Source organism: Anomalospiza imberbis, chromosome 10 (genome assembly GCF_031753505.1).
Source record: "Anomalospiza imberbis isolate Cuckoo-Finch-1a 21T00152 chromosome 10, ASM3175350v1, whole genome shotgun sequence".
NCBI classification, from domain to species: Eukaryota; Metazoa; Chordata; class Aves; order Passeriformes; family Viduidae; genus Anomalospiza; species Anomalospiza imberbis.
Genome location: NC_089690.1, coordinates 10,124,064 through 10,147,897, shown reverse-complemented (window position 1 = coordinate 10,147,897; position 23,834 = coordinate 10,124,064). Strand labels below are relative to the sequence as shown.

Sequence of the window (23,834 nt, the reverse complement as noted above, 5' to 3'; positions counted from 1 at the left end):
TAAAGCTATTTATCCCCGCACAGTTTTTTTGGGTTTTTTTTTGTTTTTTTTTTTTTTTCGCACATTCTTGCCTTCTGTTTTTGCTGGAGCCTCAGACCCTATTGAGAGGCAAATTTTAGCCATCTGGCAAAGCAGGCTGTGAGGGGGGAGAAAAAAAGAGAGAGAGAAAATACAATGTGCATGGGCACACACACATACACAAAACTCTGGAGATTAGGGAAGACAAAAACTCCGCTGAATGCTGGAGCGCAGGGCAGCCCCGCGGCGGAGAAGAGGGAGAGGCGGGCGGGGAGGAGGGCTCGGATGCGGGCAGGTCTGCCTGCCTGCCTGGATGTGGGGAACGGCTGCAGGCACGGGAAGGCGTGACCTGCATGGAAAATGCCAGACAGCTCCAGACGCACACACACATAGGCGCACACAAGCTCGCAAATCTCCGGCCAGAGATAAGGCGGACAGCGGAGCGTTGGGAAAGAAGCAAAGCCGTCCCCCGCAAGCGAGCCTTCGATCCTCCGCACCAAATCCGCCGGGAAAGTCTCCCAGCAGCAAAATGAGGTGAGTACCTCCGCCACGGGCTGAGCCCGGGCTCCCGCACTCGGCGGTCTCAGGGCACGGCCGGGCAGGGGGGGCCGTCCTGCTGAGGAAGGTTTCTGGATGATGACCGCGGCTCCAGTTCCCCTGTCCCTGAGAGAACAAGGCGGTGCTCACGCCCCGGCTTCGTGCCGCAGCCCAGCTTGCACGCCGGCATCCCGGCAAAGCCAAAGGCACATCCTGGCACGGGCACCGCTGTGCCACGGCCGAGGGGCAGAGGGACGAGCCAGGTGGGACCTGCTGCGCGGGCTTCAGCTTTCTGTGCGCACCACGGTCATTTATCACTTTCACATGAGGTTAGGACTTTCCTGTCACGAGGAAGAAGTTTGATGGTGTTTTGCCTCCCCTGCTTCGGAGAAAGCAGAGCTGCACAAGAAAAGAGCCTGTTGAATAGGAGGAGGTGATGCCCATTTACACCAGCTCAGCATCCAGCCCCATGCATGTACTCTGACCAGAGGAGTAACAGTTTTTCTCTTCACACATTTTTGTGGTTTCAGAACATCTGTCAGAAAAAGGCATGTTCAACCTCACTCCGCTTGAAAGAAAAATCAATCTGAATTTCTCAGCTCCCATTTACTTTGTAACAAAGAGCTGAGAAAAGTGATGGCATTACACAAATGAACCCCAGAAATTTACTGCCCTGATTTTGAAAGAACACAGACAGGTTAAAAATAATCCACTAATGCAGCTTCAATTTCCTCACCAGCATACCTAAATCAAGCCCTGATTTTGAAACCAGGTGTACATGTGAGTAGTTCCAATGTCTGTTGTACACACCTACAAGCCTTTGCCAGGCCTTAGTGCCTATTTTAGAAATTTTAATCTCTAATGGCTCTTATTTCCTGCATGTTTCTTTTCCTTTGTATGCTCCACTATGTGTAAAGAGCCTGAGGTCTCCTCCTCTTTCTGGGTCCTATGCAATAGCACAAGCTTTTGTGTTCACACCTCCAGCATGGGTAGTGTTCTCTCCTTGTGCAGAGGAATACTCAGTTCATGCTCCCTTTCATGTCAAATGAAGCTCGAGGCTGGTGTGAAGTCAGCTGGACCACCACAGATTTACCTGTTCTCTCTGCCCTCCTCTGGGATAAATAAGTTAGTAAGTTGGGACAAACGCTTCAGACTGAGATTTTTTAAAAGAGGGGCTTGATGACAAAACATCTTTATGAATCTCAGCCTCTGCATTGAGAAGAAAAGAGAAAAGGGAGGAGAGGAGAGGAGAGGAGAGGAGAGGAGAGGAGAGGAGAGGAGAGGAGAGGAGAGGAGAGGAGAGGAGAGGAGAGGAGAGGAGAGGAGAGGAGAGGGAGAGGAGAGGGAGAGGAGAGGGAGAGGAGAGGGAGAGGAGAGGAGTAACATACAGGGTTGCAGAGCTGAGGCCTGGTTCCATCTTTGCCCAACTGCAAAGATGTGCACTGTTTACTGAGAGCTAATGATCCCAATTTGGCAGGATGAGGCTCAGCAGTAATGGTGATAATAACAATAATGATATTTAGCAGTTATTGCCATGATGCTTTCACTAAATCGATTTAGAAAGCATCATTATTTTATTAAGCATGCTTATGTTTATTCTTCCATTAAATGAAGATTTGCCCACCAGAGCTCCATTAGTTAACGGATGTGTTGCCAATGGCTGCTGCTCCCAGAAGCATGGGAAACACCAAGTTCCTGATGGCACCTCAGGCTGGCTGGGAGCTGTGGAGGTGCCTTTGCATCACTTGTGGCACCTGTGGTACCCATCTTTCAAAGGGGCTTTCCCCTCATGGGAGCCACATGCAGATCCCACCTCCACCTCCCAGGGGTTGCTCGTGGTTCCATGGTGCTGCATCTCCTCTTGCACGATCCACTTGGGAAAAGAGATGAGCCTTCCACAGGTATTGTCACTGCCAGAGTTTCATTTCACCTCCTCACATATGTGTTCCAGGTACCCCCTGGCCTGGCCCTTCTGTGCCTTGCTGCTCTACGTGGCAGATGCCGTGGAGCTGACAGACATGTTTGGGGAGATCCAGTCTCCCAACTTCCCTGACTCCTATCCCAGTGACTCGGAAATGACGTGGAACATCTCTGTGCCTGATGGATTTAAAATCAAGCTGTACTTCATGCATTTTGACTTGGAGTCATCCTACCTCTGTGAATACGACTATGTGAAGGTGAGCTGTGACATCTCAGGGCAGATGGTGGGATAGACAGCAGAGCTGCTTGGCCAGTTGAGAAAGGGTAGTGCTGGGAAAGCTGGGAACAAGACGGTTTTCTCCATTTTATTGGGCTCAGGAGTTATCAGTCCAGTGGACCACAGGGAGAACACAGGTAAGCTGGCAGCATCCACTGGACCAACAGTGACTGGGACACCACAGTCAGAGCTTACCCAGAGACAAACAAATTTCTGAAAGTATTTGGGCACCTAATTCTTACTGCACCCAATGGGATTTTCACACCTATGGGCTGATAAAACACCTGTGGTTAAACACCAGTTTTGCCACTCTGATGCCAGCAAGGAGAACCCCTGAGCTGGGCACACTTTGTCAGGCTATGGCTGTGGGTGCCCCTTGCAGCCAGCCTGGATCCTTGGCCACGCCTTGCAGGCTCTTGGGACACCCGGAAGCAAAAGGGAAAGGTTAGACGTGAGCTTGAATCTGCTATGGAGGTTTCCAGGGAACTGTCATGGCCAAAACCTCCAAATATTTCAGCCTGCTTCTCTGCTGAGTTACGGTAACCCACCCAAAACTGTGGTGGCCACACAATGTAGTGCCCCAGAGCAACCTTGCCTTTACACCACAGGTTTCTCCAAGCCGAGCTCTCCTGCACATCCAGGACAAGGGTGGCTCTCCATATCTTTGAAAATGTTCATGTGGTGCTTCTGGCTGATCAGCAGTAGCAAGCGGGTGCTTTCTAGGTTGCCTGGCTGAACATACCTTACATCATCACCCAGGACAAGCTCCACCCTGCTCCTTCACACAGAGGCAGGTGGAGCTTGCTCCCAGGTCTGGAACCACAGAACTTGGCCCTGGTGCTAGTTGCCAGATAATTGAAATTATTGTTTTATTCTTGCCATAAGAAAACAAAGCAAACATTTGTGTGTTTTTTCCTCTAGGATCTGTTGCTCCCTGCTTTAATTTCCCCATTGTGCTGGCACTTACTCAGCTACTAACAGCTCTCATTGAGGTTTGATTAGCTCTTTCTGCTTCTCCTGGATCTTCTCCAAATACAAGGGCCCAGGGACATATATAGAGATATATTGCTTTAAAACCCTAGTAAGCTCAAGGAACAGATTTCTTGGAAACTTTCCCCATTCCAAGCTTTACCCCTCCTCCTGCCCTTCACCCCCTGCTCTTTTTTCCTTTTTCATAAGGCTCCCTGTTATTTGGCCATGGAGCCAACTTGGCACTACAGCTCTCCCTGCCGCTGGATTTCCATAAGAAGGAGGTATTTTTCATAGGGATTTAGATCTCAGCTGTATAAATTTGCTCGGGGCTGTAACTCAGCTTGTGGAGCCTCCACCACAGAATTACATTTGGAAAGTGATGAAAATGGATGGATTACAGGAGATACAGAGGTTACTCTGCTGGGTAAGGCTGCAGTCTTGATGCTACTAAACCACTGGCTTAGAAAACATTAAGGAGAGCAGTGAATGACTCCATGTCTGTTTTCCTCCTTGTGTTTGTGTGTCCAGCTCTGTCTCCACCAATGCAAGCTATAAAAACAGCACCAATCAGCCCCCTCTTTGACAGAAGCCACATGCATGGTTATAGAATATAACTATAGACCTAGCACATACAGGTTCTTCTCTGTAATATTCTGCTGGTAACAGTGAGGAAGCTGAGAAACACAAGCAGAGCTCTGTGTTCCATGGTGCTCAATGGATTCCTCATCTATGAACTTGTACCATTGCTTTCTGAGCTCATGGTTAACTTTAATCTCTGCAGCAGCACATGCCAGAGAGTCGGGCAGGTTAAATATATGATTATGTGCCTCTGTGTGTGTGAAGAAACACCTTCTTGTTTGTTCAGGGTCTTCATCATCTTGACTGCCATAAGAAGCAGGTTAAAAAGGGGCTGAGCAGGCAGGGACTCAGTTCAGGACAGGCAAAATGCCCCTGTGCCCTGGCCTTTGCTTCCCTCACTCCCTGGCTGCCCACACACCCAAGCTCTTAAGCAGTTTAGAAGCTCCTCCCAAGTGGCAAGCTCAGGATGATCTGAGCTGTAAACCCACAAAGACCTCTGCCTTCGGGGTGGTCTGCAGAAGGGAACAGTTTCCAGAGCTCTGAAACAATGGCTAATTAAAACAATAGCTGTTTATTTATATATATGCACATGCACGCGTGCCTGTGTGTATATATAAAAAGAACATGGCTCCTAAAGAAATGCTCACAGCATGGGAGGCTCGTTTGTGCAAATGGGGATGGCAGAGAGGGGGACTTGCACTTCAGTAAGGAAGTGAGCCAGGAGGAATGGGAGGAACAGCCATCCCTAAAATACCCACCTGGAGAAGCCCCCCATGCAGGTAGAAAACTCCAGTCACATGCTGGAGAGCCAAACTCTGGGCCTCAGCACACTGGATACAGCCTCTCCTCAGGTTTTGGGTGGCTGCTGTCAGCCACCTGCCAGGTGCATGTGGACAGGGATGGAGCAGCCACCCACCCTGGGCTGCCCTCTTCCTGCTCCTTCCCTTTGCTGTGCTACTTATAAGGCTCTGCCCAGCTCATCACCATCCATAGGGAACCAGTTTGCGGGTTCCTCATTTGCAGAGAGTTTCACCATGGTTTGCAAGCATGTAGCACTGGCCCAGGGCACCCAAAAAGCCACAGCCCTGACTAGAAAATCAGGTTAAATGACTTGAGCAGTGTCACTGAGGAGCACAGTGACAGGGAGATGGGCAACGAGATCCTGGCTTCCAAGGGACCATCATGAGTAAATCCCTAAGCTTATTATACAGATCTGAGCCTGGGGACCTGTCTGTGAGGTTTTGCACATTGCTCAGTCAAGCCCTGGAATGAAATCAGCCCCCAAGAGCTTGGCAGCCAGCTCCTTGATTGGAATGAAGATGGGGGAACACCCGTCAATGATTGATGGGGCACTGGTGGGGCACATGCAGGACCAGGGAACAGGCTTGGTTTTTCATTCAGGGCAGTGCATGCCCAGACTGGGGCTGCAGGAAGAGTGCACAGGACCCATGTACACCTTCCTCTATTCAAATGAGAAAAAACACGAATCAAGGTTTGGCATGAACTGGGGGTTCAGGAGGAGAGCATCCTCTTTTGGTCTTGTCAGCCAGCCCCAGGCAGAGGGTCATTCATTCCTTGGGAGTGTGGGATCCCAAAAGGAGCACTTTGAGCCCCAGGAGGCAGCTGGGAGTGCGGAGAGCCCAGGGCTTTGCTGCTTGTCTTTCCTATCCTGATAGGAAAGTGCCACCAGACGCCTCTCTGCAGCGGCCATTCCCCTGTGCCACTGGGGACAGTGCAGGGGGAGGAGGAAGACTAGGCATGGGCGCAAGTGATCAGCTCTTGCAGGACCCCAGCATCTTGCTTGAGTCTCTTTTCACCCCCAGACCCTCCAGGGAACAAACCTTGCCCAGAAATAGGGCACATGGGTGCAGCTGCCATGCAGGAGGGGACAGTCTCTGGAACCAAGCCAAATCCACAGCACAGGAAACCAGCTATCCTCCTTTGTCACCCATAGGGGCTGCCACCTATGTTCCCTTGGAAATTCAGGGCAGTTTCCTGTTTGCATATGGAAGAACCCTTGATGTATCTTCGGAAGATCTCCAGGAAACTTAGATGGAGGCTTTTTCAGGGGCAGGTCCCTGCTTCATTCCCAGCAGTCAGTAGCAGCAGCATTCTGGAAAAAAAGCCCCGTTGCTCTGGGTGTTGCCTTCTTGCCACACTCGGCGGGGCCGCTCAGCGGGGGCCGCTTCATGCCCTGCCCTGGCTCTGAGCATCTCCTCCCCATGTCATGTTCCCAGTGTCTTCAGCCCAGCACTGCGATTTCTCTGCCTAATGAGCCATTTATATATATTACAAGTGGTATGTTTGGCCTTCATCAGTCCAATTAGTGCATTCCTGGAGGGCTGGAGAGGGGGGGCTGGTGGCGGCGGTGTTTCCGTATTGCCGACTGCCTGCTCCTCTCCAGCAGCAGACACCAAACTGCTGGGCCAAATTCCCCTCAGTGTTTCTGGGATTTCATTAACCCCCTGGCTGCAGGAGGCACCTCCAGAGCATCAGTGCTCCCAGGCATCCCCAACAGCCCCTGCCCTGGGACAGCATTTTTTTTTCCTGCCAGCCAGGGCATCCTAGCTTCTTCACCGAAGGGGGGAATCAATGTGGGGAAGAGAGAGGCCCCACAGCTTGTGACACCCATTAGCCACAGCACCAGCCAAAATGCAGAAGGATAGAGCCACAGCCAGAGAGGGACACCAATCTGCCTCCATCCAGAAGGGCAGAAGTCTTAATGAGGGACTGAGGATGCGAGAAGAAACAGGGAAGACAGCAGGAGGCATTGGCAAGGGTAAATTTAAGGCACAAGGGTGTCGCTATATTTTATGTTTCAAAGGAAGATTCTTTCAGCGTATTTTTATAGGGAATTTCTCTGTGGCAATTGATATTTCCCTCAGGGACACATCTTCTCTAGTGAAAACGTCGACATCGTGACCCGAGAGGGAGAAACTCCAAACAAACAACCAGGATTTAATTACCAGCCTGCTAGCTGGATGTAAATGATCTACAAAAAAGTATACAGTCCCCAGCAGAAGCAGCAAATATTAACCAGGGATGATGACCTCTCTGTTTAGCTTACTGCTGAAGGGCTGCCTCTGCTCCCTGTGGCTCGGGGCATGGGACCCGTCTCAGATAAGGGGCTGTGGATACCTCCAGTGAGGAGAGCACAGCTCTCCCGGGGCCCATCCTGCCACTCCAGGGCTGTATCCAGGGATGCTGGGGGCAGTGTTGGGGCTGGCCTCATGGCTGGAGCATCCTCAAGCCGAGACACAGGGCACTGGGAAGATTTTCCAGCACTTCATGGGTGCTGCGCTGCACGTCCTGCACTCTGGGGTTGAAGGCACGGAATGGGAGCCCACAGGGTGGCTCTTGAGTCCTGGCAGAGGTGACAGCCACCAGCCCCACACAGAGCAGCTGGCTGGAAATTCCTCCTTCCCACAGATTTCCTTAAGAAAAAGCATTTTCTGTGGAAGAGGCTGTTTCACGCGTGCTGGCACAGCCTTGTCTGCACATCAGGGCTGAAATGCATTTTGCCTTCACTTCTGGTGATGGCACTCCTGTTTTTCAGTCTGAAACACTATTTCATTTCAAAACAATCTTTCAGATTTAAAAGCAATTCTAAAGCACCACAGTATATTTCAAAGGGATTGAAACCAGATGGAGCCCAAATTACTTGTTTTCTTTTTTTGCCCCAGAATGCTGTTACAAAAAAAAAAAAATTCAATTGGGTTTTTGTCCCCAAAGCAGGGTGCGTGTTTTTTCTCGAAATTCCCAAAATTTATCATCGGAAAGTGTCTCTCTTTTCTGGCCAGCTCCAGCTTGTATGAGAGGATGGAAAATATCTGGAGGCAATGTCAAGGCATGCTGAGTTGCCATTTCCATGTTGGCTTTCCCTGGCGTGAACGAGTTTCCGCCTGTTTGTTCAGCTCTGGGAAATTTCCCTTTCAGCCCCAGACCCTCCCCAGCAGGCACATCCTGAGGGTCTCTAGGTGACAGGGACAGAGTCAGAGAAGAGTCTCTTCTTGATGAGGCCAAGCAGGCCAGGGACAGCATTCCAACACCTCCAGGACCCCATGGGCCCCTGAGCAGATGACTGTTTTCCCCAGGCATGTGCTGGGGGGCTGTGGACTTCATCACAGCCTCAATAGCGGTGGCTTGGCTCAAGCAGTGGAGGCTGCCTGGTGGTGTTCATCACATTCCTCTGCCGAGGCTTATTCATATTCAAATCCCCTGGGGAAAGCAGGCAGGGTGCTGGGAACTGCCTGGGAGAGATCGTGGTTGAGATGGGATGGGGTTTGGGATGGGATGTGTAGGAGAAGGAGGTGGATCAATACTGGAGAAAATGGCAAGGAAAAAGGAAAGGAGAGGGTTTCCAGGGAAAACTGAAATGTTTTCTGCAGGGATTACAGTGCTTTAAGGCACAGCTAAGGCTGTGTTTTAAAGGGATGCACATAGAGACTATGTGCTGATACGACAACAGGGCACCCTGGCTCATTGCTCCCCTTCCTCAGCCCTTTGGGTGCATGGTCAGAGTCCCAGCAGTGCCTGGAACCACAGCTCTGGAGCCAGACAGAGAGCCTGGGTGGGAGGGACAGGACCGAGCTTGTCCAAGGCAGTCCAAGGGACAGAAATTACAACTGCTGCTTTGAGCTGATGCAAAACCAATAGGCAGGGACTCCTCTAGGCCCCTCACACAGATGGATCAGAGTTTGAGCCATAGGAAGAGATGAGGGAAGCATCTCAGGTACCACCAGCTCTGAGTGGGAATGACACAGCCCAGGGCTGATTTTTGCATCCCTTCTTTTGCACTGCCACCCCCTGATTTCATCCCACCTCCCAAATGTGCTCCCACCCTGTATCCTCCCCTTATACCCCCCAGCTCCTCCCTACACCCTGGATGCCACCTGCTCTTGGCATCTGCCTCACAGGCTCCTCCAGGCAGAACAGGCAGACCTGAGTCCTTGTGCCCCATGGAGACACTGGTGAGTCCTGGCAGGGGACAGGCTGGGCAAGCACAGGCAGAGGTGTGAGCTTCTGGATAGAGAGGATGATTCCAATCCCAGCCTGACCTCCCCAGGGAACACACAGCAGGCTCTCCAGGCTCACCCCTTCTTTCTGCTAACAGATTGAAACTGAGGACCAGGAGCTGGCAACCTTCTGTGGCAGGGAGACAACGGACACAGAGCAGGCTCCAGGACAGCAAGTGATCCTGTCCCCAGGGCCCTACATGGGGCTGACCTTCAGGTCTGACTTCTCCAACGAGGAACGCTTCACTGGCTTTGATGCCCATTACACCGCTGTGGGTAAGCAGCATTTGAGCCTGAAGGGCCAGCATGCTAGGATAGGGAACCAGATTTGCAGGGACCACATCTCAGGTTAGCCTTGGGTTCCCTGACAAGAGAAGAACTCGTATGCAGCCCTTGGGCCATCTGGGACTCGCGGGGTTCTCATGTGACCCACCACATGGGATAACAGATTTCTCAGTGTTGTGGCAAATGTCCCTATAGAGTGACGTGTGGAGAGCTTCAGGGTGACCTCCCTTCCTTGTTAACTCCATTCTAGATGTGGATGAGTGCCAGGAGAAGAGTGATGAGGAGCTGGCTTGTGACCACTACTGCCACAACTACATAGGCGGGTACTACTGCTCCTGCAGGTTTGGCTACATCCTCCATTCGGACAACAGAACCTGCAAAGGTACCACAGGCACAGCCCAGACACAGGGATGGGCACACAGAGGGTCCCTGAGTAGGCATCACACCTTCCAAGCACCAGCAAAACATCCCTTTTTTTGCTGCTAGGAGGGATGAGGTGCTTCTTCCCCTACAAACCAGTAGTCTGGGACTCCTTCTGCCAGGGGCTGTACTCCTCAGCTAAGCTCTATAAATCTCCTCATGTCAGAAAAAAGAAGAGCTTTCGTCCCTGCTCTGAATCTGCATCATGTAGATTAGCTGGGACTAGCTCTCAGCCCAGGGCTTCTGTGCCATGGGCATGTTTGGAAGTTGGCTGTGTGAGATTCTCCTTGCATGGACACATATTTGGGATCCATGTACCTATATTTGGAATCCATGGATCCCCCCAACAGACCCCACTCCACTGGGAGGATTCCTGAGTATGGTCAGGGCTGGGACATGACTGTCAGGGACCTGATGGAGCCATGACTGTGTTTCAGTGGAGTGCAGTGACAACCTGTACACCCAGAGGAGCGGGGTGATCACCAGCGCTGACTTCCCCAGCCCCTACCCCAAGAGCTCGGACTGCCTGTACCGGATCGAGCTGGAGGAGGGTTTCTTCATCACCCTGAATTTTGAGGACAGCTTTGATGTGGAAGACCACCCCGAGGTGACCTGTCCATATGACCACATCAAGGTGAGCTGGGCCCTGCACACTCCTCCTCTTGTATTCGGCTTTTGTGTCTCCAGACTAAACAGGGATGACAGAATCAGCAGGAGCCTTGTGCTCTGCTGACCCCACGTCTCTTACCACATCTTCTTGTGAACCTTCTAGCCAACAGTAGCCCTGTTTCTGTTCACATCTCCTCAATACATGGTGCTTAAGCCCCACTCCAGCCCCATGCGTTGGCCGCAGGGATCAAAGAGCCCACTCAAACCACTCACTCATCTTTGCCTCGGCAGATCAAAGCAGGCCAAAAGGAGTTTGGACCTTTTTGTGGAGAAAAGTCCCCAGGACGCATTGAAACCCAAACCAACAGCGTGCAGATCCGCTTCCACAGTGACAACTCCGGAGAGAACAGGGGCTGGAAGTTGTCATACACAGCAATTGGTAAGTCCTGCTGCTTTCCTCTGTTTGCTGGGCTTGAGAATGGGAAGGGCTTTATAAAGCCTGCAGGTAGACACCACGAATTTGGTAGTCCATGATCCTGTCTCCAGAATGGATCTGTTCCAAAAATCACAATAGGAGAGGCAAAAACTAACACAAAGCTCTCCCTCCAAAGGATTCTTTCTTTTCCTACAACAACTGGGCTCTGAAACAAGACCATATTGCAGAGCAGAGCAGTTTTGGGCAGGATAATTGCACAAGCTACTGTTATTAGCTCCCAGATTTGTAATGTTCAAAGACAGAGAATTACAGACTGAAGGAAAGTCATGGAGCCTCCATGCCTTCTAAAAGAGCCTGGCTGAGCCATGCCAGTGTAGACTAAGGGTAAAAGCAGGGCAGAGATGCTCAAATTCTGCTACATGGGCTGGGTAGAAGAGCTGTGACTTTACATCTGCTCCATTTATTCCTCTGTTTAGCCTCATTTGCTTTCTGTTCAAAGGAAACCCATGCCCACTGGTGCAACCACCAATCAATGGGAAAATTGAGCCTTCTCAAGCCAAGTACACCTTCAAAGACCAGGTTGTCATCAGCTGCAACACTGGATACAAAGTGCTGAAGGTATGGATTGACAACATGGAGCTGAGAATATGGGTAGGAAGAAGAGGATACTTCCTCTCAAAGCCATTGCATCTCTGGGAGAGTGAACACAATCACACATCATCCTCATCCCCTTCCCAGAGGCAAGGAAAACACCTTTCCTTTCCAAAGATGCAGAGGGAAAGAGGAGATAGCACTTCCCTGAGCCACCCTCTCAGCATCCCTCTGGAGCCAGCAACCTCATAGAATGTCAGGCCTGGCACCCCTGCCAGAGAAAAAATCAGCAAAAACTCTGAGGCAGCTGCCAGGGCTCTGCCTGCCCCCCACTTCAGTGGGCACTGTCTCAGCAGCCCTGCAGAGGCCAGCCTCCACTGACTGGAAGGTCCTCAGGGACTTGGGGACAGCTTTAGTGAGTCAAGGGGGGCAGGACTTCGGCAGTCTCTCTCTGGGAAACAGCTGAGAACCACAGAGCATGGCTGACTAATGGGGTGGCTGTCTTCCCTCCAAGCCAGTAGCCCACTTTGACTTCCAACGTGGACTTGGGTATTTCTCTGATCTCCTCCCAGTCCTATCCTTCATGCAGAGCTGCTTCCTTACCCATCTCATCATTTACAACAGGAATAAGTGACTCCAGTTCTTTGGCTTTCAGCGTGCCACTGAGTTGCTGGCAGCAAGAAAACTCCTCAAGTTTTTCATTACGATTTTATTGCAATTTTTAACTAAAAGAGTCCTCTTCCAGGGGACGCTAGCTATAACCTGAATAAATCACCAAGAAATTCCCTTTTATTGAGAGGAATTTATTTATTTCTTTTCTTGAACATTGATAGGTTTTTTTTGTTGGTACCTTCTGCACAGGATAATGTGGAAAGTGACTCCTTCCAGATCGAGTGTCTGAAGGATGGCACATGGAGTAACAAGATCCCTATCTGCAAAAGTAAGGACACCCTTCCCTACCCTGCCAGTGTCCTTCTCCTGCTAAAATCATTTCATGCTAACGGGAGCTGCCCTGCCAGAGTGGAGTTCCTTACTCAGAGACACAAACCCAGCCAGAGAGGCTACGTAACCCTGCAAAGCTCTTTTGGCTTGTTCTTGGATAACGTAACAGGGCTCAGGCCAAATGCCACAAGCAGGAGATTGGTGCTTTTATTTAGACTACTCATATAACTTGATTTGTGAGCCACTCTGCTGTCTCCTTGTCAAAGAAAGAGCAAGCCTGGCTCTTGAGAACTGGCTCTGTCAGGTAAGCCTGGGACAATGTGGGATAATCTAGTTCCTGCTCCAAATTTCTTTCCAAATGAAGGCTATTAAAATGCAGGGCATTAAAGAGGTCCCAGGTACTAGCCTAAACTGAGCACTGCTCAGGTAATTGAGAGGGGAGAGAAAAATATCCAAATATTTACAAACCTTAAAATGGGAGAAAATGAGAGAAGAAAAGAAATGCCATTTGAAAGGACAGGTGATAATTTGAATCATCTCTTCTTTCATCTAGCCCAGCTCTTCTCTCAGCTCAGGTGTGGGAGATGTACCTGATCACACCTTTTCCCTTTTCCCCAAACCTCTCAGAGCTCAGGGAGGCTCTCACTGCTGCTCAGTGCTGCAAGGCTGGCCCAGAGAGGAGAAAAGCAGCAAACATGGTCAGAGATTGTCCCAGGTCCTTCCAGGAGAGGCAGGGGCAGATGCTTTCTAGGGATGTTGGGATCCAGGTTCTTTTCATCTGGGCAGACTCTTTTTCTTTTAATAATTGTGCATCTTACCTTGGAAGAAAGAGTATTTCTAGAGTTCTAATTCATGTTTTCTCAAGCCAAATGGAAACTGGGAGGTTCTCAGACTTGCTAAATAGATTAATAACTGAAAGGGCTCCTTAAAAGCTGTGGGGTCAGTGATGCCTCTGCCCTACTGAGGAACTTCCCACTCCTACACTCTCACTACCACAGATTCCCATTGATTTTATCCTGCTTGAACAGTGATCAGAGAAAAATTTGCATTGTCTAAAAATTAGAAAAAATCCAGGTAAATATTTTTAACACCAAAAATTAATAATTTTTTTGGAAAATTTAAATTATTACCTGCATTATTGCAGCTGGGCTGGAAGTAATCCCTTCTTGTGTAATATGATTCATGACACTAAATTTCTAAGACTTCTTTGGAAAGCCAAGAAGCCCCTAAATGGGCAATTAAGGCTTCCAGACTACAAAGATTCCTACCTCCCTGGGATGGCTGTGCGAGGCAGGGCACAAACAATGCAGAAAATAGAAAACTTCTCAGCAAAGTGGATAAAATCCAGCTCCATAGCCTAGAGAGGCTACACAGAAACCTGTGACAGCTTCTCCCAGCCACCACCCCCAGGTTGCCCTGGCTAAGCAGAGTGAGGGGGTCCCCAGCAGGGCAGTGGCTCCGCTGGCATCCATGGCACCCTGGCACAGCTCACTGGGAGCTCATTAACGATTTCTGGTGGTTTGGGGGCTGGGTTTCCTGCATGTCTCTCTCTGCTCATCTACTAATTGGGCTTTCTCTCTCTGCTCTCCTCCTTTCCTTCTGCTTTCGGTGCAGCTGCAGATAGAGCCGACAACCAGACAGAGGGAAGAGCCGGCTCGGAGCAAGTGGCCGCGTGAGGCTGGCGCCGGCCGTGCCGCCCCGACGGGCAGCCTGTCTCGATGCCCCTCTGATCTGTCCAGTACCCAGCGCAGGTTCCCTTTCGCTGGCCTGGCTGCCAAATCCGTCTCTGTGGCTTGTCTAACCGGCATGGCGCTCTTAACCCCCACGCCTGGTGCTTTCTTAACTCCGTCTCGAGAAGGGTGAAGGAAATTGGCGTCGAGCCCCCTTTCCCACTGACACACTGCCCCAGGCGAAGGGGGCCCACTAGCCCCAGCACTGCTGCCTGGGCATCATGGGCTGCTGCCAGCTCCCAGCATTTCTGCATCCCTCCCTCTCCCCTCGGACTCCTGGGCCACCCTGGCTCCCCCTCCAAGGCAGCCGTGCAAGGACTGTGGCACAGCTGCCCGGTTGGTTGGTTGGTTGGTTGGTGGGTTGGATTCAGTCTCCCACTGTCCTTCCTCACTGGCCCAGCGTCACAAATAAGAAACACTCCTTCCTCTCCTCTCTCCAAGAGTCCTGGTGCCTTTCAGACCCTCCGGCCAAGGAGGCCTGGAGGATGGGTTGGCATCCCCAGCCCTTTCCTGCAGGCACCGAGCCCTGGCACCAAGACACGGAGATGGATGTTCTCCGCTTCCCCTTTGCTCCCCACAGCTGGCCTGGCAGAGGTGAGGGCAGACTGGCCTCAGGCTGACTGCAGCTGAAGGAGGTCAGAGCCTGGTATCTGGCCCCATTCACATCCCCAGGAACCATGGACACACACCCTATACTCCCTGGGGCATTGGAGGCTCCACTAGGAGGATGCTGGGATGTGGACCAGAGGCTGCGAGAGGAGGAGGAGGAGGAGGAGGAGGAGGAGGTGTGCGTGGGGACATCAGTCCACTTCTGGTCCTCCAAAGACACAGATGCTAAATGGTCCCTTTCCTGAGGGAGAACTCTAGAAAGGCTCATAGAATGAATGCCCTCCCCTCACCCTTTCAGCAGGACCTGGGACACTGGTGCAGCAACACCTCTCTGCAAGAGCCCATTCTCCAGGGATCAGGCCTGCCCAGGTCTGAGGGACACACAGAGATGAGATGGGCTGTGTGGGCCAGTGAATGCTGCCCTGCAGCCATACACAGTCCCAGAGTAGAGATGGTCAGGATGGTACCCTGACATTCATTCCCTCTTTCCTTCAAGGAAACAGGTACCCAGAGTCTGCACCTAGCCTGCCTGCACCTACACACTCATACCATCACCTGCTGTCTCTACAGGCAGTGGAGGGGACCCTGGTAAATGGTGAGCTGCAGTATTTTGCCATAAATCAGGCTTTTTTCACCCAAGGAATTAGGCAGTCCTGAGCAGTGGTACATATCCCTGGTTCCAGCTACTGTGTCTAGGTAATTCTGTCTTTGTTAGCCTGGATCAGTTAGGACTGCTGTCCTTGTTCCCTTCACATCCTGGAGCACATGGGAACCAACAGACCTCACATCATCCGTGATCCACAGGACCTGCTTATTGCAAAGTCACTGCTTCCCTACTCAACCCCTCATCCTAAACATAGCAGAACCCAGCTCCACAGAACTGCATTTCTTGGCAGGATCAGACCCTGGTTGGCAGGTCACCCAGGGCAGGTCACCCAGGATGGGGCAGGGGAAGGCTGCACAGCATCACCTGAAAGTGCTGTGAACTGCCCACGTGGTAGGGAGGCTCAGCTCCAAGGAGGTGACTCCTGGATTTGGTAGATGAGCCGTCCCACTGCCTGGGGTCCTCCCTGGAGTGTTTGGCATAAACTAATACTGGGGACAAGTCGTGGGGAGAGGCTGGACAGAGCACTCTGAGGGATCATGGGGAGAAAAGGAACCGTGGACAGGCCATGGGAAGGGCAATGGCACCCCAAAATTCTCCCTCCATCACACCCTGCGTCAACACCAGGGACTGGTAAAGCAGAGCCAGCCCTGCTGATGTCTTGGGGGATGGGGCAGGCTTGGTCTCACCCACATGTGCTGCCCCCACCCCTGCCTGCAGAGCAGCCAAGCCACACTCTCAATGTCCGTATCTCCTGCTGTCATAGGACAGCCAGGGTTGTTCCACCTGATCTGTAAATGCTCACAGCACTGTTTGGTGAGCAAGACCAGAGCAGGAAGGACAGGGCTGTGCTCTCAGCAAAGCCCTGTGCATAGAGGAGCACCCCTGATGCACAAGCTGGTGAGTCACTGCCTGCCTCTCCCTGCACACTTCTTCAGTGCAAAGATGCACTCTGGGACCATCTCACAACAGGCCTCGCCTGCCAGGACAGGCTTCTTCCCCTCTCACTGGTGCAGCAGAGAGATCTTCATCCCTCATGGAGGGGCTCCCAGGCCTGAGGTCTCCACCAGAGAGTGGTGTTGGTCACAGAGCCTGTGGGTGGGACACGCTGCTGGTGTTCCATGGTGCCACTCATGTGCTCTGTCTGTGTAGGGTGGCCATGGGAGGGTTTCACAGAGCCAGGCTGCCCTGCCAAGACAGAGCCTCCTGCAGTGACATAGAGAAAATGGACACAGCATCATAGAGGCCCTTGGTCTGCCCAACAAGACCACCATTCCATGCCAAAGCCCAGCACTACCTGCCTGCTGGCTGGCTGAACACCCCAAGATACAGCACAGGGTTCAACCCCCGCTTCTGTGTTGGCTTTCAGTTGCTGACTGCAAAACACCGCCGGAGCTGGAGCATGGCTTTGTCACCTTCTCCACCAGGAACAACCTGACCACCTACCAAGCAGCCATCCAGTACCACTGCCAGCACCCCTACTACCACATGGCCCCCAACAGCACCGGTGAGCAGTGGGGCCAGGCCACGTCCCCACGGCACAGTGAGGGTGGGCACATGGGATGCAAGTAGGGGAGCCTGGGATGGCAGCTCCAGGGTGTTCTGCAAACAGCAGGCTGTGGAGGTAGCCTACACATACCAAACCCTGTGTCTGTCCTGTGACTGTCAGATGGGACAAATCCTGCTGCACAATGAGGTAGGATGGAGTTGGCCCTGCCAGCTGCTTTGCCTGAGTGTTTCACAGCCTAGGCAGAGCAGTGTGGGTGTTTGTTTTGCATTCTGCCTTCTTACCCTGCCATCTGCTCCCTGCAGACTACAAAATTTTCTGTGTCTCTGTGAAAGTTGCTGCTGTTGGAGAGAGCACCAGGTCCAGCAGCCTCTGGAAGGGCTCTGGAAGGCTTCTCATCCCAGCACCCAAATGTTCACCACAGACAAAGCTGAACAGATAGCAGTGGGATCATATCAGAGTTTTTCCTGCCATCCCCCTTGGTCCACAACCACAGAAAAACCACAAGGTGGTTTATCAAGCACCACAGTTCTCTGTACCCTTCAGACCCAGTTCTGTACAGTAGAAAGGGTGCATACACAGCCCAGCCCTTCTCCCTTCTCCTCCCTCAGCAACCAAAGCCAAAAGAATTCCTCACATTCTTGTCTTCCTGCTTTTATCTCCCTGCACATGGTCCCAGCATCACATATGAATTAGCAGAATGGGCATTGGCAGCATTTTTATATGGAGGCAGCTGCCAGCAGAGGCTGAGGCTATAGCACAGCCCTCCAGACAGCTCAAGGCAATGAAACGGAGGATGGAGACATGTCCCTGCATGGGGGCAGGACTACCATGACCCCGGGAATGGAGCACGAAGGGCATTAAAAGGGAGGTCACTTCCTGCTCTGAAAAAGGGTTCAAAGGGCCCTGACAGCTGGGCAAGGTCTCCTCACTGGAAAGGACAATCCCTCATGCCAGGATCAGAGCCCAGCTAACACTTTGCTCTCTTGCAGCCACCTACACGTGCGATGCACTGGGGCAGTGGAGGAGTGAGGAGCTGGGGACCAAGCTGCCATCCTGCCGGCCAGGTACTGCGCTGGGGTGGCTTCACCACAGCAGGGGTGCGGAGCAGGGACACGCAGGGAGGGGATGCTGCCGTGCAGGAGCCCTGCTCCCGGTGACAGTGCCAGCTATACATACCCAAGTACCACAATGCGTGGCCGGGAGGGTGGTGGGGAGAGAGGCTTCCGGCTATCCCAGCAGGCCCAGATGGTCAGGTTGTGGTGGCACACAAGAAAACCAGCAGCCCACTGGCCATGCTCAGCCCCCAGCATGCCTGGAGATGGTTTTAGCCAAGAGCAGAGGATTACCTGGCTGTCAGCTCCTGTTGGCAGTGTGTATACATCCAGTAGCAATTATCACCTCTTCAAGCCTTCCAGAAAAAAACAAACTGCTTTACAGGGAAGGAAAAGTCCCAAGTCTTTGAGCAGTGGCAGAAATGTTTGCAGCCAACAAGTTTCCAGGCCAGGCACCTGCTTGGGATTAAACAAAAGTCTCTGGGAGTTTCCGGCCATAGCCAAGCATGGGGCCAGGCTGGCTGGCACATCAGGTGCCTGGAGGCAGCTTGGGTGTGGATTGTAGTGGGATATGCAGGGATGGCTTTCCAGAGAGGTGCAGGGATCCGGCTGCCATGCAGCAGCTGCAGCTGCAGCCACCCTGGGGTTCAGACACTGGCCCAACCCCATGGAGGGTATCTGCTCTCCAGCCATGCTGAGACATTGCAAGGCTAGAGGAAGAGCTCCTAAGATTCCCTGCATCCCACAAAACTCCAAGACCAGGGCTGTGGCTGCTCTTGTTGTGGCAGCTGCTCTCTGCATCTCTGCTTGATGTTTCAGCCTGAACTAATTTGAGCTGGGAGCATACGGGGACAGCTTTGGGGCCATAGCTGCTTTCATGGGCCATTTCCAGGCCTTGTGATTAGTGACAGGAGTCAGAGAGACTTCAGGAAAATGGAAAATCCCAGAGAGAGGGTAATGCTCTCCTGAGATCGGCATCTGCAGGCAGCAGCTGGCCAGCTGCTCTTCTGATCTTCCCCTATGTCTCACGCACCTCCCCATCAATAGGAACCTCTCTTCCAGGAACCTCTGCTCCATGCCTGCCTCTGCCATTAGTGGGAGCATTTGCAGCCTGGTCAGCATTTTTGATATGTAATTTAATAGAATAAATATTTGGCTGGATGCACTTCCTCTAAAAGCATCTCCCTGGGACAGCCATCGGCTTCGGTGCAGCAGAGCAGCTGGGCTGGGACTCAGGAATTCTTTTCCTGAGCATGTTTTTTATTCTTTTCAGCACTGGGAAAGACAGGGGTGTGAAGCACATGCAGAGACACATTTACTGTGCTCCCTCCCTGACAGAGTTACATTTTTCCTAGAGACAGACCCCAGCCTCAACGAATCCACACTAGCAGCTTCCAGTGCTCCTGCCCAGGTTCCAAGACTGATTCTCACCCTGACCCCACCACCCCAAAGGGTCAGAGCCTCTGTTTGTGAGGCTTTACATCCTCCCCTCACAGCACAGGTGACATTGAGGCAGAGTCCCAGCACTTTCCATGGAGAATCTGGGTTTTTTTTTTGCAGACTGAGAGGGATGAGACCAGCACCTGAGTTGCTGTGATTCGGGACTTTTTCAGAGGTAGGACAAGCCCAAACAGGCTCCCACAACCTCCCAGTGACAGTAGCATTCCCAAGCTGCCTGAGAGTCCTGCTCCACAGTGCTGCCACAGGCAGGAATCAGCCCCACCAAAAGCCATATCCCAAGGCTTAGATTCCCTAGGGACAGGATTATCCCTCCCCAGCCTGTCCAACCGCTCAGAGCCACCTTCAGCATCCTGATTCCCTCATCTTCCTAACACTGTGCCTCAATAAAGCTCCTGGAAGCAAAGCAGGCACCATGTCAGGGCTCTTCAGGCATTAATGCTGGGTCTGTTGAAGAGCTGAGCAGAGAGCTTCTGGTTTGGCTGCCAGAATTGTGGCTGATGAGACGCAGGAGTAAAGCCCATGGTGCTAGGCAACATCCCATGGCCAAGCCTTCTCCAGCCACAGCAGCTCCAGGAGGGCAAATGCCATGGCTGTGAGAACACAAACCTCATGACAGGTCTCAGAGTGAGGGGTGAGACTGGGTTGATGTCAAGCTCCAGTCCTCCCACCATCATTCCCCTGTGTCTCTTGGCACACTGAGCAGGAGCCAGGCAAGTGCCTTAAAGGTCTGGGAAGGGCTGGGTGAGCTCACAGGTCACAATGAGTCTGTAAGATTACTCATTTGGCCTTTCTGCTTATGAAGTGGTGTGCATCTAGCCAAATCACTCCAAACACTGAAAATGGAAAGAAAAACAAAACCAAAAAGGACAAAAGAGTTTAGTTTGAAGATAACCAGCCACATGGCCCTTTTCATTGGTTCCCTAGATAAATAAGCTGGAAGTAACTGTCCTGTCCCTTCTGTCCCCAGTGTGTGGCCGGCCAGCTCGTCCTCTGCCTGGCATCATCAAGCGCATCATAGGCGGGCGGAACGCGGAGCCCGGCTTCTTCCCCTGGCAGGCCCTGATTGTGGTGGAGGACATGTCCCGGGTGCCCAATGACAAATGGTTCGGCAGTGGGGCCCTGCTCTCAGAGTCCTGGGTGCTGACGGCTGCCCACGTGCTCCGGTCCCAGCGGCGGGACAAGACCGTCATACCCGTCTCCAAGGAGCACGTCACCGTCTATCTGGCCCTTCATGATGTGAGGAACAAGATGGAAGCTGTCAACAGGACAGTGGAGAGGATCATCCTCCATGAGGAGTTTGACATCCAGAACTACAACCATGACATCGCACTGGTCAAGCTGAAGGAGAAGGTGACCATGGGGAAGTATGTCATGCCTGTCTGCCTGCCCCAGTTTGATCACGAGCTGGAGGGGCCTCACCCCAACACACTGGGGCTGGTGGCTGGCTGGGGGATCTCCAACCCCAACATCACGGTGGATGAGATCATCAGCTCAGGCATGAGGACCCTGTCTGACATCCTGCAGTACGTCAAACTGCCCGTGGTGCTGCACGCCGAGTGCAAGACCAGCTACGAGTCGCGCTCAGGCAACTACAGCGTGACCGAGAACATGTTCTGCGCCGGCTACTACGAGGGGGGGAAGGACACTTGTTTGGGAGACAGCGGGGGAGCCTTCGTCATCCAGGACCCAGGAACGCGGAGGTGGGTGGCCCAAGGGCTGGTCTCATGGGGTGGCCCAGAGGAGTGCGGCAGCAAGCAGGTGTATGGTGTGTACACCAAGGTCTCAAACTACGTGGACTGGGTGGAGCAGAAAACGGGCTCCTCAGAGAGATGGACATTTCTGGACTCAGAGCTGGAGAGATGAGTGACTAAGCAGCCTGCTGCCACCGCGGCTCCCTTTCTTCTTGTTATTGTTTAATGTGCTCCAGACTCCGGTCTTTCGCAAGCAATAGCCACGATACTCCACGCATGCCAAGCCCTTGCCAGGTCATTTGTTTCGCTTGGTCCCGCATCCCTTCGCTCGCATTCTTAGGAAATGCTTGCTAGGGAGCTGGAAGGAGGGGGTGAAGGACAAGATCTCAGCTGGTGTCCTCTGCATGTGCTGCCCATCTGCAAACCTCACCCACACTCCAGGGAACTTCCCTCCAAGCCAGGAAAAAGGCGCAGCAATTGAGGCAGCATTTCCCTGACACCAAAGCTTTCTGCTGTGTACAGGGAATTATCCCCACCCCCAGGACTCTATGGCCAGATCTCTCCATCAGAAGATGCAACTACAGAGCTTCAGAGCTTAGGAGAGCGCAGGTAACCCATGTGGGCAGGCCTGCACCTCACAGGTTCCCCACCTTGGTGAAGCCCTTTTCTGTGCAAGGAGTAGTGAGAGAGTCCTGGGAGTTTGCCTTTATTTTTATATGCAAATAAACATCCCTTCCTGGTAGCATCTCAGGTGATATCCACCTGGCCCCAAAGATGTGAGGATGCATCCACATTTAGCCCTAAACTTCAGCCATGGCTGCCAAGACAGGATATCTGTATCCCACCATGTGGGATGAGTGACCCACAGAGAACACAAGGACACAGAGCAGAGTTTGAACTCAGCATCACCCTGACCTCCAGCCACAAAAATTTCTCCAATCTTCTATCACCTGAAGCCCTCTCCAGTCCCACCCTGAGATTAGCTCTGTGGTTTCCAGCCACAGCAGACCTCCCAAGGAAAATTTTCCATTACAAGATAGCTTCACATCGGCTGTATCTAAGCAATACTTATTTTCAGCAGAATCATTTCATATAAAACACCCTTTCTTGGCTTTCATCTCTTTCTCAGGGGCCTGGTTAGTCCTGCATGACAGTTTATTCATTCTTGCAAGAACCTAGTCCCTTTTCACTGCTTTTGAGACCACTGATTTAGCTGATTTACAGGTTACCAGTGGTGTTCAGTGTTTGTTCTTGGCTCTTGTGGCCTATTGCAGGTGTCCAAGTCCTTCTAGACTGATTCAAACCCACCTAACACCAGAAATATTCGTATCTCCCCAGCTTCCCTCCATGGCCCATGTAGACAAGTCCCAATAAGGAACAAGGTCAGGTGAGCTGTCCTTCCTTCAATAGGACCTTCTCCTTCATTTGCCAGCATAGCTGTAAGCAACATGCAAAAACTGCCTGCTGTGCTCTCTGCGTGCCTGTAGCCTCCTTCAGGCCTCTCTTTCTCCTCCTCCTCCTCCTCCTTTGGTTTTTTCATGAACAGAAGAAGCCAACAGTGGATGAGCCACTCTGACATTTTGCTATCATCCAAAAAGCCATCTGTAGGACTTGTAGAGGAGCAGAAGGCCTAAGGAAGGTTGAACTTGCAGATACACTAGGAACTGTACTCTTGGCTATGTCCTGTAACTGCAAGGTATTTTTAAATATATATGTATTTCTTTTTTTATATATATTACATTCTGTAAAATACCTGATGTCAGGTAAGGATGGTTCTCATAGTCTTCCTCATGAGAACAAAATAAAACTTTTGTATGTACTGAGCTTGTGCCCTGTGGCTTTTATTCCAGGAGGAACATGGTTAAGGCTGGTTGCTGATGTCTGCCATGCAAGCCTGCACTCCCAGGAGAATCTTCACACCATCCCTCACTCTGACGGCTGCTTAGCCTTGGCCTATGCAGCTTCTTGGGCTGAGACAGACCCTGAGCAGCCCCTGAATACAAATCACAAAAAAGGGCGACAGAGGAGATGCTGACTTCAATTATTTATAGCCTTAGCCCATCACTGATGATGAGGGTAGTGGCAGGAGCAGAGGGCAGCAACCTGTTTGCTGAGAATAGCAATTAAGTCTGAGTTCAATTGACATGAGGAAAAAATATGAGGTATGTGACTTTTGCTTTAAAAGGTGTGAAAAATCAGCCCATTCCCACTAGTTTTTGGATTGAAAGAGCATGTCCTCACAGCAGAGGACCTGCAGTGAGCTCAGATGTGAGCTGAGGCAGGGACAAAACTCTGCCGGACATCTCTGCAACAGAGACTGTGAGAATCTCCACTCTGGAGAGATCTTAAAATAATGGGGGCTGTTTCCTCCCGTGTTCCTGGATCCAGGGTTGGGAGCTGGGTTATTGATCCCTATTTTCCTATGGCACAGAACTGAACAACAGCACCAGGCTCCTCTGCGTTGATGACAGGGAGGAGGGCGGTGGGTCTGGCTGGCTCACAGGTCTGCTAACACTTCCAGAGACATCATGGGAATAAAGGAGAGGAGAGACAAAAAGCAAAATAAAGGCCTGGTC

The 23,834-nt window shown here is 51.8% G+C and overlaps 2 protein-coding genes across 3 annotated transcripts in view; one reads left to right on the top strand and one right to left on the bottom strand.

The window, feature by feature from the left end:
* LOC137479915 (uncharacterized) overlaps positions 1 to 23,834 on the bottom strand; it is a 255,481-nt gene that overhangs the window by 85,538 nt on the left and 146,109 nt on the right. The gene's annotated exons all lie outside the window — the stretch shown is intronic.
* On the top strand, positions 111 to 23,081 carry MASP1 (MBL associated serine protease 1). 2 transcript variants are annotated; one of them, XM_068200613.1, is made up of 11 exons: positions 111 to 552; positions 2,507 to 2,732; positions 9,417 to 9,594; positions 9,854 to 9,985; positions 10,461 to 10,657; positions 10,924 to 11,071; positions 11,568 to 11,686; positions 12,521 to 12,599; positions 16,914 to 17,051; positions 18,044 to 18,118; positions 20,535 to 23,081. In XM_068200613.1, the coding sequence occupies exons 1-11, from the start codon at positions 239 to 241 to the stop codon at positions 21,428 to 21,430; spliced, it is 2,502 nt and encodes an 833-aa protein (XP_068056714.1). In that variant the 5' UTR covers positions 111 to 238; the 3' UTR covers positions 21,431 to 23,081. The 2 variants fall into 2 exon arrangements, with proteins under 2 accessions (XP_068056714.1, XP_068056715.1); XM_068200614.1 differs by lacking the exons at positions 16,914 to 17,051; positions 18,044 to 18,118; positions 20,535 to 23,081 and adding an exon at positions 14,216 to 14,762 and having other exon boundaries at positions 291 to 552.